The 17,638-nt window shown below is 35.5% G+C and overlaps 1 protein-coding gene across 1 annotated transcript in view; it reads left to right on the forward strand.

The window, feature by feature from the left end:
• The window catches only part of LOC123666180 (neuropathy target esterase sws), a 40,985-nt gene that overhangs the window by 17,794 nt on the left and 5,553 nt on the right, over positions 1-17,638 (forward strand). The window contains exons 9-26 of the mRNA XM_045600382.1: positions 938-1,030; positions 1,268-1,399; positions 3,631-3,727; positions 4,351-4,559; positions 4,857-5,012; positions 5,149-5,305; positions 5,653-5,811; positions 6,545-6,663; positions 6,876-6,989; positions 7,302-7,484; positions 8,225-8,380; positions 11,269-11,388; positions 11,632-11,818; positions 14,630-14,746; positions 15,167-15,283; positions 15,582-15,702; positions 16,228-16,318; positions 16,822-17,030. Of these exons, the coding sequence (XP_045456338.1) occupies positions 938-1,030; positions 1,268-1,399; positions 3,631-3,727; positions 4,351-4,559; positions 4,857-5,012; positions 5,149-5,305; positions 5,653-5,811; positions 6,545-6,663; positions 6,876-6,989; positions 7,302-7,484; positions 8,225-8,380; positions 11,269-11,388; positions 11,632-11,818; positions 14,630-14,746; positions 15,167-15,283; positions 15,582-15,702; positions 16,228-16,318; positions 16,822-17,030 (2,537 nt within the window). The remainder of the gene's footprint in view (positions 1-937; positions 1,031-1,267; positions 1,400-3,630; positions 3,728-4,350; positions 4,560-4,856; positions 5,013-5,148; positions 5,306-5,652; positions 5,812-6,544; positions 6,664-6,875; positions 6,990-7,301; positions 7,485-8,224; positions 8,381-11,268; positions 11,389-11,631; positions 11,819-14,629; positions 14,747-15,166; positions 15,284-15,581; positions 15,703-16,227; positions 16,319-16,821; positions 17,031-17,638) is intronic.

A 17,638-nucleotide genomic window follows, 5' to 3' on the forward strand; every position in this document is an offset into this window, starting at 1 on the left:
GACAACCGGACGACAGCTTAACGTGCTCTCCGAGGCACGGTGGGAAGACCCACAAGAACAACCAACCAGACCGGAAGTAAATATTTGTATTTACATAAACATCCACTCCGAGCGGAAATCGAACCCGCGACCGTCAGTGTGTAGGCACCGGCGACACGGCACACGCACCGCTACACTTATTACTAGAGCGGTCGGTTTCCGGTTCTTGTAGTTTCCAGTAAATATCCTTCGAACTATTGTCTTATCTTAACGGGACATTCATAAATTACTTGTCACAAATTTCATGATTTTTGTATTTTTCCCCTGATCATGTCACATTAGTTTGTCGTGACTCTATGAATTATCATATTTTGCGTTTTTAAATAGCGAATTTACGTTGATCAATGCGAAACGCAGTTAAAGTGGTAAGATTTAAAATATTATGACCTTGTCACACGATGTGACAACTTGTGACATAACTGGAAACGTTTTTGATATAATTGGTAAATATCACAACGTGTTTGGATTATTTTGGATTTAGTTTTAGTATATAAACGTCATCAGTAACATTTTAATTTCGAGATAGTTTTTGTTACTTTTTTATAATATCTGTGTGCCGAAAGTAACAAAATACATACAGTGTGTTTGTGATAACTAACTTTGAATATGATAACCGATGATTACAACGAAGGCTTATAATGTTTTTGAATACTTTACTGCTATGAAGTTTTTTAAAATAAATTTCAAGTAATTTATCTGATTCCAATTTGTTAATCCATTTGTTAAATTTTTAAAAAATGTAATTTCAGAAACTTTAATTCTTGTTTGTTTCTCAAACTTTATAAAATTAAAGCTTTATAAAATTGTTATTATTTGATTAAATACAGTAGCGATGTAAATATATAATTTCTTTAAAATATTTATTAACATACTAACGCTCCCTTTTATGTACTTTTAGCAACAGCCAGATGTCCAGCCGACGTCATCTTTCCAAAGATCCAAAGAAGGTTCCTCCTTCAAGAAACATTATACTGATAATCTGGATGAGCAAGTATGATATTAATAATATTATTAAATCATCATTCATTAATCCATTGGTTACTAAATAATTTTTAAAGTATAATAAAAATAGCGAAACTGAACATAATAATTTTTTTGGTGTGGTTAATCCAAACAAATTTGATTTACTTATATCACCAAGTCATTCACTCCTTTAAAATGCTATAAAACAATAAATTGTTACAAGCAATTTCAATTTTTGTATTAATCGTTTTTTTTTTTTATACAGGCTTTAATACAAATAGCAACAGAAGCATTCGTAAAAGAGCTAGGTCTAGATGACGATCAGATACTGAAAGGAAACGTTCAAGTGAGGGACCTGCCAGCCGGTACTTACATCATGAAGGAAGAGAGTCACAAGGTTAGTTTATAGTTATATAAACCATCATTACAGCCTTTACTGTGTGTTGTACTGTGTGGCTACGGTACTAAAGAATATAGCCACCCCTCTCTTCCCGTGGGTGTCGTAAGAGGCGACTATGGGATAACACAGTTCCGCTACCACCTTGGAACTTAAAAAGCCGACCGATGGCGGGATAACCATCCAACTGCTGGCTTTGAAATACACAGGCCGAAGACGGGCAGCAGCGTCTTCGGTGCGACAAAGCCAGCCCTGCGGTCACCAACCCGCTTGCCAAGCGTGGTGACTATGGGCAAAACACATGAGTTCACGCTATTTTTGGCGTAAACCTGTGGAGGCCTATGTCCAGTAGTGGACTGTAAAGGCTGTAATGATGATGATGATAAACCATAAACAAATTAAAAAAAAAAGAATACTGTAAAGATCTGTAAGTATCTATTTGTCTAAAATTGATTTATTTAAAAATAATAAAAAAATATCTGTGTTATGGAATGATAAATTTTTAATGTTAAGAAAATAAGTTTATAAATGTATAATTGCACAGTTATTTAAATAAAAGTTTTTTTTTTAATAAAATAGAAATTCGGAGCTCAATTATTAGTACCAACAGACCAAAAGGCTAGAACTCAGAACTAATAACAAATTTGTTAAAACACATAAATGTCTTTTTGTATACAATTTAAATATTAATGTTTTTCGTTTGATTCCTACAAAAGCTGTATTACAGCATCAAGGGTGAACCGGAAATAGTACAGGTAGCTATTTATGACTTGCGGAGTGGTGTTATCAAAGAGTGGTGTGATTCTTTTATTACAAATGTATCGATAACTTACCATTTTTATACATATCTAAAATATACCATATTTAGACCGTGAATGGAGTGAATCTAGAAATACTATCATAAAACCACTCACATGTACTTTGATATCATTAGCGCAAATTCCATCACCATACGAGAATTTTTTATTTGTGTTGTTGCCGTTTGCCACCGAGTGTGAAGCGTTTATTTGAATGAGACTTTATACTACGCAGTATGAGTCCTTTTCTTCCTTTCCTTGATTTTTTACCCACCATGTAGGTGGGTAAAAAATCAAGGAAAGTATGAACTCATGGCTATTTTAGCCAGAATTGTTTTAACTTCTCCGGCAACGACTGTATATAGTGTACAGTTATTCTCGGAAGCAGGAAATGTATGCGAAGAGAAAAGAAATAGATTGTTGCCTCACAGGGCAGAGAATCTAGTATTTCTACATCATAATTTACCACCCTTGAATTTAAATTATTTAAGTATGTTAAATTTACGATAGGATTATTAAAGGATATAATAGTAATCCTAAGGATCAGATTTTATTTTGCTAACATTGTCACCTGTCAAAAAAACTTAATTTGATTTTTTTTTACAGATATATTTGTTCATTGTTGATTTGATAGATCAAAAAACTTGATTAGATTAAACTACAAATAGTTATGACAATTCCTAGTTTTTACGTTGTAAAATAATTATTTGTTGTTAAGATGTTCCAGATATCCGTATCCGTATCCGCGGATATCCGCGGGAAAAATGAGATCCGTATCCGTATCCGTCACTTTTTCATGCCCAACCTAGCATGACACAACGCCGACACACCGACACCGACATAATGACACACCGATACGCCGAAACAATGATAACGATACACCGACTTCTTCTTCTTCTTCTTCCTCTTCTTCCTCTTCTTCCTCTTCTTCCTCTTCTTCCTCTTCTTCCTCTTCTCCTTCTTCTCCTTCTCCTTCTCCTCCTCCTTCTCCTTCTCCTCCTCCTTCTCCCCCTTCTCCTTCTCCTCCTTCTCCTTCTCCTTCTTCTCCTTCTCCTTCTCCTTCTTCTCCTTCTCCTTCTCCTTCTTCTTCTCCGTCTCCTTCTCCTTCTCATTCTCCTTCTCCTTCTACGTCCAACGTCCAACGTCCAACAAACAATCATTCAATACATTAACTAAATAAAAAAAAAACATTACTCACACTACCATGTATTTGACACACACGAAGAAACAAAAACGAGTATATCGTTTTTGTTTATTGTTAAAGTCTGTGGTCAGATTGAGAATAGATGAAAATATTGTTTTTATTTACTTAATGTCAAACATAACCATAATGAATTCATTTATTACAATTTATATGACTTATTGGTCATTTATGGTCGAATTTCGACCACTGGGCGACCACAAGTTAGTAATAATTGTATTGATAAAACGCAGGATGTGGCGCTCGTATACCTTCTGTCGGGCGCTTTGCTGGTGTCTCAGAAAGTCGCTGAGGGAGATGGGGAAGTTCACATGTTCACTGCTTATCCGGGTAAGTACGAAAAAAATATATGTTGTGTACATTTGTGACTAAATTTATGTATTTTTAAATTTTTCTTTAAAGTAATTAGTGCGTTAGTCCCTGTTTTCTATGTAAGTTAGAAATTTTTAGTACGTTTAGGCATATTTATGTAGCCTAGTTCTTTTTCAAGGTATTAAAAAATAGAAACTAAAACAAAAAACAGTCTAGTTGTTAATTATGGTCTTCAATATTTTATTTCAAGCAGCTTAGTAGTTTTGCGTTAGTAAAAAGCATCCATCCATCCCCTATCTATCATTATTGGGATTGGTTATATATTTAAGTATGAAAAAGTGTGCTAAGAAATAATATGAATAAAAAGCAAATAACTTTGCATTTTTTTATATATATTGACTAAATAATCAATTTTACCATTCTGGGCTCATTGTTATCGTGTCAGAAAACTAAAAATAAGTTCAGAAAAATTAGAAGGTGAACATTAAGCCAAAACCTTATATGAGTCTAATAACTTTCATATTTTTCTTGCCTCTTCTACTTTGGAAAAGGTAGAAGATTTTTCGGCACTTAATCGGAATATAATTAATTCCGAACATATTTGAGTAGGAATAAAAGTACATGTATTTTATTTTTTATAGGCGAAGTAGAAGGCGGTCTAGCAGTACTAACTGGAGAGCCAAGTTTCTTCTCCATCAGAGCGAAGCATTTCTCTCGTATCGGTCTTCTATCCAAAACAACAGTATACAGCATCATGAGGGAACGACCATCTGTTGTACTGCACATTGCAAATACTGTTGTTCGTCGCTTATCACCTTTTGTGAGACAAGTCGACTTCGCTTTGGATTGGGTAAGATTATTTTAATTCAAGGCAAACTATTTTTGTTTGGCAAAAGTTTGTCCAAAAATGTTTTATCGAGACCCATTTTTTCTGAGTGAAGATTTGATGCTCTACAGGCTTATGATACCTTAATGAGGCCTGCCGATTAAAAATAGTCTGTCAGTAGACTTTGATTGCGGTAATGATAACAATGACTTTTGTTATTAAATAATATCTGCAACCATGAAACACACAGTCAAACAATAATGTACCTCTCTTACGTAATATGTGTTTCTGTAATTGACTGATACTATATTTTTTTTTCAGGTGTTTCTGGAGTCAGGTAGAGCTGTATACCGTCAAGATGAGGAATCAGGATCAACGTTCATAGTTTTGAGTGGACGGTTGCGTTCTGTGATAACGCATCCTAATGGGAAGAAAGAGTTAGTCGGCGAATACGGGAAGGGAGATCTAGTTGGCATAGTAAGTTTTGTAAATAATCTTGGATTTTCGTTGGGATTCACTTCGTCTTGGTATATTAAAAGCTTTGTGAAGAGAGCAAATCATTTTACAAACGTAAATTGTTCGATAACATTATTTCTTTTTTTTTCCTCTATAGGTTGAAATGGTGACCCAAACTCGTCGCAGTACAACTGTTATGGCGGTACGAGACTCCGAACTGGCGAAGCTTCCAGAAGGTCTCTTCAATGCGATCAAACTTCGATTCCCAGTTGTCGTCACAAGGCTCATTAACTTGTTAGGGCATAGAATATTGGGTGCGTATGTGTGTTGAGTTCTTTCTAGAATTTTTATGATTTAAGTTTTTTTGCTGCGGGAAAAATATTCTTATATTGAGAATGAAGGCTACTTCTATCTTAGATGTATGCAAACTTTTTTTTTATTGATGTCACCCAAGATGTCGGCGAAGTATCAATATAAATTACGATTTCCTTGACATTTCTTCTCAACCTAATCATATTTCAATTCATTTTCATCGAAAAATTTAACTTAGGTCAACCAATGTCATTGATATTTTTTAGGTTCAACAATCTGCGATTTCAACAATGTTTGGCAGTTGTCTATATGATCAAATCATGTCTTCTAATTTTCCTTTTTTTTTCAGGGTCTTGGCAAAAACCGACAGCTGGTCTAGGCGGAGCCGCGACTATAGAATCCCGTCCATCACAACACAACTTCTCAACAGTGGCCGTTGTCCCCGTCAGCGACGACGTACCTCTCACCGCCTTTACTTACGAACTGTATCACTCGCTCTGTGCTATAGGTCAGTATCCGATAAGAATTTCGAGTGTGAGTTTGGATAACTCTACTCCTTTAATTAAGAATTGCCGCATTATAAACTACTAGCGACCCGCTCCGGCTTCGCACGGTTGCAAAAACTATCAGTGTTCCTCGTATATTATGCATGGATTAAATATATAAACCTTCCTCTGGAATAATTGCGTTTGCTGGCAAACGAAAAAAAACCGACTTCAATTACATCGACAAGTAATACAACCGTAGGTAGACGAAAAAATAGTCAAGTAAATACGCATTACCAAATATTACTCTAAAAGTTGTAATCAGATCTCGATGGAATTTAAATGTGACCACGTGATCGGTTTTCGATTAAATTAAAAATCATCAAAATTGGTACACCCAGTAAAAAGTTAAGCGGATTTTCAAGGGCTTCCCTCGATTTCTCTGGGATCCTGGTTTCCTTATCATAGTACCATACCTGGGATATCTCCTTTCCAACAAAAAAAGAATTATCAAAATCGGTTCAGAAACGACGAAGTTATACCCGAACATACATAAAAAAATATACGGTCGAATTGAGTAATCTCCTCCTTTTTGAAGTCGGTTAAAAACTGCATCAAAATCCGTTGCGTAGTTTCAAAGATCTAAGCATACAACCAGCGGAAAGCGACTTTGTTTTATACCATGTAATGATGAGTAAAATTGTGGATAAGTAACGATATAACAATATTAATTTGATATTATTTACATTGTTACAGGTCCAACTGTTAGATTGACATCAGATGTGATAAGAAAGCTCTTAGGTTTAACAATAATGGATCCAAACAACGAGTACCGTCTTAGTTCGTGGCTCGCTCAGCAGGAAGACAAACATAAGGTAAACTGCTCATTCAATTTTAATAGTTAAACAATTCGTCAGTTATATATATATATTTGTTGAATGTATATTTATTTATTTTTAAATACTCTTGCATATTTTTTTTGTCGTTAAATTGTTTTTAAACGTCTTTGTATTGTTGTGCCCTTAAAAACAATTTATTTTTGGAACAATTTTTTTAAAAATAAATGTGTTCATACGTTTGTTTTAAGGTTGCACTGTACCAATGTGATCCAAGCCTCACCCAGTGGACACAGCGGTGTATTCGTCAAGCTGACTGCATTCTGATCGTCGCCCTGGGCGATAAGCAACCAAGCATCGGGAAAGTAAGAATTTCATTTTATATTTTGTATGTAAAACCAATATCCCATATATTAATTCCTTATTAGTTTTTATTTTCTAACGATTTCTTTTCTATCAATAATAAAAATAACAAAAATCATCTGTTATTGAAATTCTTATCAAAATAGGTCTTACGATCTCGAAGATCTATCGAAAAAACAAACAAACAGACCTACAAAATCTTTTATAATTCTATTGGGTATATTACCATGCGGAAACTTGTCACTTTTAATTAAGAAGCTGTCATTGTGACATAATCAATAGACATTAAAGTCTACATTTATAATCTGTGGCAGATCGAGAAGGAGATCGAGCGCCTCGCGATCCGCACGCAGAAGGAGCTGGTGCTGCTGCACCGCGAGGGCGGGCCGCACCCCTCGGGCACCGTGCACTGGCTCAACATGCGCTCCTGGGTGTCGCAGCACCACCACGTGCGCTGTCCGCACCGCATGTTCACGAGGAAGAGCCAGTACCGCATCGTGAGTGACGCGCTACTTGTTACGAGCTCAGTGTGCTACGCGCTATTCGAGATATTTAATATCGGTATCTAAAATTAAGCGAGAGACTGTTTGTGACACTTATATATTCACGTTGTCAAAACCAATAAAAAAATAAATGTCAATATAAAAATCGCGAGAGAAAAAGCTAATGTCAACTTCGCTTTATATTACGGGTATCGTACGGATATGTTTGTTCCAAAAATATATATATATATATATATATATATATATATATATATATATATATACACACACACTTATACATATACATAATTTTTTATATATAAATACTAATAGAAAATATCTGTGATATGTGTGAGTGCTATATGCGTAATACATGTAAATATAATATACATAAATAAATAAATTATGAGTTTCCCACACGTTCCCGTCTGGCTAGATATATGCTAGTATACGCGTGCTTGTCGCTTTTGACAGTGGCCGTCGGGCTCGACTTGCGCTCGTACGGTTCGACGATGTTGCACGACACGCCCGTCTATCTCAACATGCACCTGACGGTCTAGACTTGTACTGTGATATTTGACACGTATTCGTATAGATTGACTCGCCCTCATCTTCACTGTCGAGCACAAGATTAATAATTTAATATTTTTTAAAAGTTCTTGAAGTTTGTTGAATTCGAAAAATGTATTAGTACGTGTGAATAGTCTAACTATAGATATATTGATTATTGATTAGATATTTGCTTTCGACGACAGAGCGAGCTGTACAGCAAGGTGCTGATGTCGGAGGCGAGCGTGCACTCTGACTTCTCGAGGTTAGCGCGCTGGCTCACCGGCACCGCCGTGGGGCTGGTGCTGGGCGGCGGCGGGGCGCGCGGCGCCGCGCACGTCGGCATGATACGGGCCATACAGGTGACGCTACACACGCGCACACACATACGCTCACATACATACACACACATACACACACACGCGCGCGCGCGCTCGCATACACACTCGCGATCTCACATATACACATACGCGCTCGCAAACACACGCTCAAACACTCACGCTCGCACACACGCTCATGCTTATCCCTTTCACGACGCCGGAACACGATCGTGCATTTTATTTTTAAAAAATCCCGCGCTTTTTCTAACCAACTTTTCGGGCCCAAGACACTAGCCAACGATCGTGCACGAGTCTGTTTATGAATCAAACGCGCGGATGCGAGTGAGAAGGCAGTCAGTGCTCTTTGACCTTGCGGTGAAGATGTCGGCGTATTTTGTTGAGCGGAGTGGTCGGAGTAAGTATTGAGTTTTTTGTTTTTTATTTAACTATTTTGATATGATTTTGCTTTTAATAGCTTGCTTAGTTACTAATGGCATGTAGTAAACAATATTATTGGTATTAATTACTTTGCATTGGATAACATAACCTCTCAAATATTGGTTTGCACGATAGTTACGATCCGACTCAAACGCAACTTTTGGTGTCATACTTTGTATGGCGGGAAATCTGTCTTTTTTTTTACTTTAATTAAAGTTTTCTTTATTTCTGCTTTCAGGATCGGAAATAACGGATGAGTTGTTGCTTCAGCTAATTGGAGACGGCAATGACTCCGAAATAGAAGAAGTGGAAGATGACGAAGGTGATCGAGAAGAATCGGTTTTGCCGTTGGTGCCTGCTGAGGAGCCTGAATCATCTCCCCGTCCAGGTCCATCATCTGCTACTGCACCAAAAGCTCGTCAAAAGTCGACAAAAAGCCGAGACACTCGCCGTAGAATTTGGAAGCAGATGCCTTTCAATCAGAAGGAACACTGCTATCCGGATCGTTCGTCAGTAGCGGTAAGGTCACCTCTGGCCTACTTTGAAGACTATTTTGATGAAAATTTTTTTGAGCATGTGGCTGTTTGTACGGGAAAACGGGAAAAGTTTTGAACACCACAGTGGCAGAGTTGAAAAAATTTGTTTGAATTCATTTCATCATGGGATGTATTCCATACCCCCGCATTCACTTGTACTGGCGGAATGAAATGCGATTAGCTTTAGTTGCTGACAAAATTTCTAGAGATCGTTTCAAGATTCTTCGTATGGCATTCCACGTTGTCGATAGTGATGACGCTCCGGCAGGAAACCAGAATTCATTCTGGAAAGTGCAACCTGTACTTACTCAAGTCAAAAATGTTTGCGACAAATTAGAACGTCAACCAGGCTTTTATTCCATCGACGAGCAAATGATTCCATTCTCTGGGACATGTCCACGTGGTTTGAGACAAGTAATAAAAACAAAGCCGCGTCCACAAGGGCTAAAAGCTTTCGTTGCTACTACAAGCGATGGTTTGATGATCGACTTCGAAGTTTATCAGGGCGCAAAAACAAACTTTGGAGACAAATCTCTAGGCGTTGGAGCTTCTGTCATTCTTCATCTCTCTAAGTCAATTCCACGTGGTAGTTGTCTATATTTTGACCGGTTTTTTTCATCTATACCTTTACTTGAGAGATTGAATGAGTTGGGACTTCATGGGACCGGTACAATAATGATGAATAAAATTCCGGAGAGGAAGAACATGGACTTTAAGCTAGATAGAAAAATGAAACGTGGCGAATCTTAACAATTCGTTAGCAATGACGTTGTTGTTGTTAAATGGATGGACAACAAATCCATCCTTGTAGCATCCAATTGTACATCTGGAGATGATTCTTGTTTCATTAGGCGATGGGATAAAAATCTCTCAGCATTTACAGACGTAAGATGTCCAAGTGTGATCGCAAATTACAACAAAAATATGGGAGGCGTAGATATACTCGATCAGTCCATGGAATACTATCGGACTTTCATTAAAACGAAAAAATGGACTCTAAAAGTCATCCTCCATTTTTTTGACTTGGCCCTTTCGAATGCTCGGCGTTTGTATGTGTTAAATTCGATCACAACTAGAGTACCCAAAAAAAAAAAATTAACTTGTTGGAGTTTCGAATGCAAGTGTCAGATGGACTTGTCAACGCACCAGAACGTAAAAGATCTGATACTTATGAACAAGATGAGAACCAGGCTCCTAATACGTCTAAGTTCCGTCGATCAAATCCACCTTCTATAGCCAAAAGGTATGATGGATATGATCATCTTCCATCATTCGATGAAATAGATAACCCAAGAGCATGCAGGATGGAAGGTTGCAAAAGTAGGTCAAAAATACTATGTACCAAATGTGAGGTTTACCTTTGTTGTCTAGAAAACAAAACTGTTTTTCACTGTATCATACAAAGTAGAAAGTTGAAGACTGAGAAAAGTATTCATATAATTTTTGTTTATTTTTGTATTGTTTTAAGAAGATTTTTATTTTTGTTAATTTAATTATTACTGACTCTTAAGACTAAATTGATTTGCAATTTGATTAAGACTGATTACTTAATGTTCCTACTACTAAAATAATAAATATACATAATATGTTTCTATGATATATTTTATTTTATTTATGTTTTTACCTTAAAAGTCTAACACCGTCACTATCGTGCAAATAATTAGTTTAAGCCTGAGCATCACGATCGTGCTGGGTCCCCCCACACTAGGAGGGGTGAGGGGGATTTTTTCAAATATTTTTTTGGGATATCCTATCCAATATTGAAACATGCTATGTAGTCAAAAATCTTAATTTTGAAAAATCAGGAATCAGGCCTGAAAGGGTTATACTCACACGCAATCACATACACATGCACACACTTGTGTGAAAAAACTTCATTAATTTTTTTAATTGTATTTAAGTAGTTTAATTGAACTTTTTTGTTATGTAAATATAAATTGTTGTTATTCTTTGTAGGAAGCTGGCATTCCCATCGACATGGTCGGCGGAGTCAGCATCGGAGCTTTCATGGGAGCTTTGTGGTGTATGGAACGTAACATCACCACTGTTACACAAAAAGCTAGGGATTGGTCACAGGTATGATTGATGATTTTTTCTGCTGTAAAGTCAACATATTTTCCAGCATTCCTCTATAATCATATCATCTTACTAACAATAACTAACATAGATTATAAGTAAATATTGTTACTAACACACTAATACACTATGGATGTACACGTCTGAAATAAATGCTTATTATTATTATTATATTATTATAACTTCTCCATAACCCAAAAAAAAATATATAATTTCGAAACTTTATATATAAAAACTTTCCAGAAAATGACACAATGGGGTAAACAACTCCTCGACCTCACGTACCCGGCCACTTCCATGTTTTCCGGTAAACAGTTCAACGCGACCATCAAGACGACGTTTGGTGAGGTTCACATAGAAGACCTATGGCTGCCATACTTCACTGTGACCACTGATATCAGCTCCAGTTGTATGCGAATACATCGCCATGGTGAGTATAGTTTATGGAGTATGTTTGGTGAAAAATATGGAGTGTCTTAGAATTAACACATGGGAGGTACTTGTGTCTTATACTGAAAAGTATAAATTGAAATTTGTATTTTAAATTAATATTGCTACAAGTAATCTTTTTAAAACAATATGGGTTTAATGTTTTTACATAACTTTATACGAATTGTTTTACTATACTGATAAGGGTCTGTCCATTAATCACGTGAGGATTGAAATTTGGGGGGTGGGAGATGAGGTTTAGTGAAAATCGGATTGGAAAAGCGGCGTGTAGTGTGACCTTGACGAAGAAATGTTGAAGAAAGTCTTTCTAATTCGTGGTACGAGGACAATGTACATTAAATTAGTTCATTTAATAGTACAATATATGTTTTTCGTATGATTACACCATTCCTTTTGTATTATTTTTATGTCAATCAAAAACAACCTGCAACCTTTCTGTCTAGACATTTCAGAATAAAATTAAATTATAATTTATACCTGTACTAAAAATACATGTGATTTTGGTTGGAGAGGGGTCGTTTCAATCTTAATCCTCACAACATATCACCAGGGGGGAGGGGAATTCTAAAAAAAACCCCGTGATTAATGGTCGGCCCCTAACTTATCATAAATTTCTTTTAAATAATTTTGCCCTACGATGCTGTGAGTGTAAGCTTACATAGATACAATAACAACACAGTTACGTGATATATTTTAACTTAAAAATATGTATAAATGAGTTTTTATACATTTTACAGTTTTACAAGTCATCATACCTCCCAGGGGTTGATAAATGAATAAATGTATATATCCTTTAGGTGTTGCTTAATATTAAATTTATTAGCAATTCCTAAATATCAGCATAAAGTACCATAAAATTATTGGATATCCAATATAAATAATACGAAAAAAAAAAACAGGATTTCCAAAAGAAGTATTTATTATAGGTTGGCCTAATATATTTTTCATTGTAAATGTGAATAACATTATAACGAATTACAAATTTCCAAAACAGTATTCATCTATCCATATTTAACGATTGTTGGAATTAAATATAAATTAAAACCTAACTTTCGCTAATTAAAATAGTTTATTTGCTATATACACGTTTACAAATATACATTAACACAACACATGGACAGGAAATATATTTTTATTTGTGTTTTATTTTTCGATTAATATTTGCTTTTTACTGCACGCCTACTAACTCAAATATTTTTCGTGTTAGTCAAATGTGTTGCTAGTAATAAAAAAACAAAAAGTGTTTTGAAATACGAGAAATGTTATTTTGGTGACGTATAAATGTTTAATGCATGCTATGTTGAGCTTATTTGTCCAACACGACGCGTTCTGCTGACCAGTGCCAGGAAAATACATGTGCTTATCAATATACGTAAACGATTAATGTTTTGTGATGTTTTGTTTTGTTTCGACGCGGATTGTCTATGCCATCATACGATTTTCGATATCTATGGTGGGTATGACGTCACGACTTCGACAGGGGAATCACAGACTCAAGTTTAGTAAGAATAAGTACCCTGGTACGAAGTTTGAACTAGGTCCCGCTAAGTCCGCTACAGTGATATTTTATTTTGTCCTTTCATAACCACACTCACTTGCATTCATATGTCTTTGATGTGTTTGTCGAATACGAAGTTACGTCCCTAATTTTTTTTTGACCTACATGTAAACTTATTTGAAAATAATGTTATTTTTTTTTAATACGAATCCGACATTTGCTTTGTGTTGTCATTACTTAATGGTTAATTATACGTTAAAAAGACGAGCGCTTGTGATTGGTTTACAGAGTAATGCTAACAGTTTTGGGAGATTACTTAAATATTATATAATTTTTTTTTTTTCGGTGCATAACCATGTCGGGTTGGAAACGATTGATGTATCTCATTCTACATAAGTCTTCATAATATTTCCATCTTCATGTTTATGCATGAGTGTGGTTCTTTTTCATTTTATTTCTCTTTTGTAAACTCATCACTGTAGTAAAACCCTTTAGATAATCGTTGTAGCGTTTTAGAATTGTATTCCTTAAAATTCTTTATCGCATGCTGATATTCATTATGATATAGTAATGTAAAAACTTACCGTCTATTATGTCCTGGTAGATATAAAACCATTAATAAATAGAAATGGTATTAAGTAACTATTGGAATAGAAGGAAATAGATTCATACATTCACGATGCATGCGGTCTCTACAACTGAGCTGGTAAGAATTGTTTACAGTTCATTTTTTTTCAGCACGTTTCATCATTATCATCATCACTAATTAATTAATTATCTAATAATTCTGTATTGGTTGATCGTAAGGTTACGGTATTTGTTGTATTGTATTGTGTAGTCTTTATTTTGTAAACATTATAATTTAATTCTGTAAAATATTTTTATGGGAAATTGTTTAATATTCCTGGAAAAGGGTAATTTAAAAATTCGAGTGACACTATTTTATTCAGCTATGTGATATTATTATTTGAAATGTAATCAAACTATTGTAGATAATTTATCTGTATACTAGCTGAATAACTTCTTTCATTCCACCATTTCCTTTCCATGGATTGTGTTAATTAATACATTGACGTATACGAAATCTTTTATTTTATTCGAATTTAATAATTTTTGCACTTTTCAATTCAATTCGCACTGGGAACGTCTAACTATCAAAACAAAATTATAATATAGGTTTCTTTTTGCAGTATTTTCTATAGAGAAGTAACCGATTTATTTATGTTCAAAAAAAGGTCGAAAAAAAATTTAGTTAGGCTTCATCGATAATTAATAAAGATGCGCGCGCCGCAGGTTCCCTCTGGCGTTACATTCGCGCATCGATGTCTCTGAGCGGGTACATGCCCCCTCTCTGCGACCCAGTAGACGGCCACCTCCTATTGGACGGCGGTTACGTCAACAACCTCCCAGGTAAACCAATCACAGCGCACCGTCACGTCACACGTCACTAACGCGCGTGACGTACCGCCAATAAATGTGCGTTAAAACTCCACCGTTTGAAATAAGTTATCAACGCGTTCGATTTTAGGCTGAGTGTAAATATTCTTTTCGTTATCGGTTAACTTCTTTGTCACCACTTTCTCTTTCCGCACAAAAGTATTACTTTTTATAAGGTTTGGTCTTTTAAAGGTCTCATCATTAGGTTTGATCCTGAAATCCATGGAAATATTTTTAATTCTGTGCAAGCAATGAGGAGTAAAATCGCATTTATTTAATATTTACACTCAGTTTCCGAAGGTAAGTGATGACAGCACTGGCATTTGTCTGGACAATATATGCCATTTAAAGGCAAGTTGTTTGGACAAATTATTAGTTCAGTGATTGAAATAGGCGTGCTATGGAGGTACTGTCGGGCTTCGATGAGCATCGCGGGCATATTCCCGCCGATATGTGACCCAACGGATGGACATTTACTGTTGGACGGCTGCTATGTTAACAACGTACCAGGTTAGTGTATTATTTCTAAAGTTTCAACCATATTATTAGAGGAACGTAAACCTATCTTCTCAAAGAATTCAATAAATTCGCATTACTAACTTTGTCCGATGATTGTCTTCAGACCATCGTAAAGAAGACTCAAAGTTTTCATACCAAATTGTATTTACTGTTCATTGTATTGACTGTGTTTACATCATTGCCCCAATATTTTAACGAAATTGAAATTTAGCTACCATATATTCTTTTATCATTGTGTAGATATTTCTGAAAGTAAAAAGTTTTTCACATATATTTTTTTTTATTACAGCCGACGTGATGAGGTCTCTTGGTGCTAAACACATCCTAGCTATAGATGTGGGCTCCCAGGACGATACCGATCTCACGAACTACGGAGACGACTTGTCTGGCTGGTGGCTGCTTTGGAAACGGTTAGTATTTAATTACAGCTCAGACTGAAAAGGTTACAGAATCTGGACAGTATGTGACTCAAATAGATTACTCGATAGACACTATCTTGTCCAAAGTAAACATCGCATTAGATATGTGTATAGAAACTCTTTCAATTTTTCAAATCATTCTAAATTTATACGTTGTTATATTGACTGGACTTGAATACGTCTTGGCTAATTTGTGAAGTCAACCAACCTTAATTGGGTAGTGGAGTGAAAATTCGCTTACACTGCTTTTTGAATGTCTGTCTCGAATTTTTGTATCAGGCACTAACTGTAATAGTTGCGATTTATTGTGATTTGTAACCATATACTACCATAAACAGAAACTTTGTCAAACCTCACTCCTTTTTTGCACATTACCCATGCACAAAGTGTCTTCTGATAACGCAAGGTATAATTCTGGTTGATTTATAGTATACTCGTAATATAGTACATATTACGAGTATACTATATTATGATCTGATTTGTGCTTATAATTATAATTTTTATCATACTTTACAGGTGGAATCCATTCACGACGCCGGTGAAAGTACCGAATCTTCCCGACATACAGAGCAGACTTGCTTACGTATCCTGTAATCGACAACTGGAGGTAGGATTTGTCTTTTTCGGTATGCTTTTAAAAAGTTAATGGATATAATATTTCTTGTAATTATTTACAATTTAATATTTACAAAGAACGTCATATGTCATAATTGCTCGTTTCGAAGTTTGTCGTTAGTTGACATAATGAATGTCGAAAAAAAAAATTTCATTAACAAAAAAATAAAATAAAAATAAATATGTTAAGGTAACAATACAAAAATCAATAAAAACAAAAGGTAATATAGCTAATGTTATCTGGCAACCTTAACTTATACTTTAAAGCTAGCGCCGTTTTGGAATGTACATTCTGTAGAGAAGAATCGGCAAGAAACTCCTCAGTTACTCTTTTAAAAATAATATAAAAACTGTGTTTTAGTACAAAATTAGTAATGTCTTGCATGAAATACAGCATCACTAAGTCTAGACATCATTAACATAAATATAATCCTGTAACGAATAACAAGCTTAGCTATTAATTTATTTGTAATAAATTTATTTTTCCAATGACAGGAAGTAAAGAAATCCGACTACTGCGAATACATCCGACCCCCAATCGACGCATACAAAACACTCCAGTTTGGATCATTCGATGAAATCCGTGAAATAGGCTACAGGCATGGCTCAGCGTATTTCGAAGGGCAACGGAGGGGAGGGGGCGGTGGGGTGAGTGGAGCGGCCGCAGAGGGGAGGAAACATGACGCCCAACCTGCCCTTACCGAGTAAGTACTATTTTATACCTGTATGTATGTATAATTTTATATTCTATTGTCATTTATTCTAATTGATATAACAATTATTTGTACATTTCCTAACCGCTTTTCTATGCCCTGTCCTATACCCAATGGTTGTCAGGAAGAAATCGTTCTTTTAGCCATAAGACTGCCTTTGTACATCTTCCTCTAATTGTACTGTTTTTAACCGACTTCCAAAAAAGGAGGAGGTTCTCAATTCGACTGTTTTTTTTTTTTATATGTATGTTACATCAGAACTTTTGCCCGGGTAGACCGATTTCGACAAATTTTGTTTTAATCGAAAGGTAGTGTGTGCCAATTGGTCCCATTTAAATTTATTTGAGATCTAACAACTACTTTTCGAGTTATATTTAATAATGCGTTTTTACTTGACGTTTTTTTCGTCGACCTACGTTGTATTATACCGCATAACTTTCTACTGGATGTACCGATTTTGATAATTCTTTTTTTGTTGGAAAGAGGATATCCTTAGTTTGGTACATATTATATATTGGTGATAAGGAAACCAGGATCTGATGATCCCAGAGTAATCGAGTGAAACTCTCGAAAATCCGTAATAACTTTTTACTGGGTGT

This window comes from Melitaea cinxia, chromosome 2, assembly GCF_905220565.1.
Source record: "Melitaea cinxia chromosome 2, ilMelCinx1.1, whole genome shotgun sequence".
Classification (NCBI taxonomy): domain Eukaryota; kingdom Metazoa; phylum Arthropoda; class Insecta; order Lepidoptera; family Nymphalidae; genus Melitaea; species Melitaea cinxia.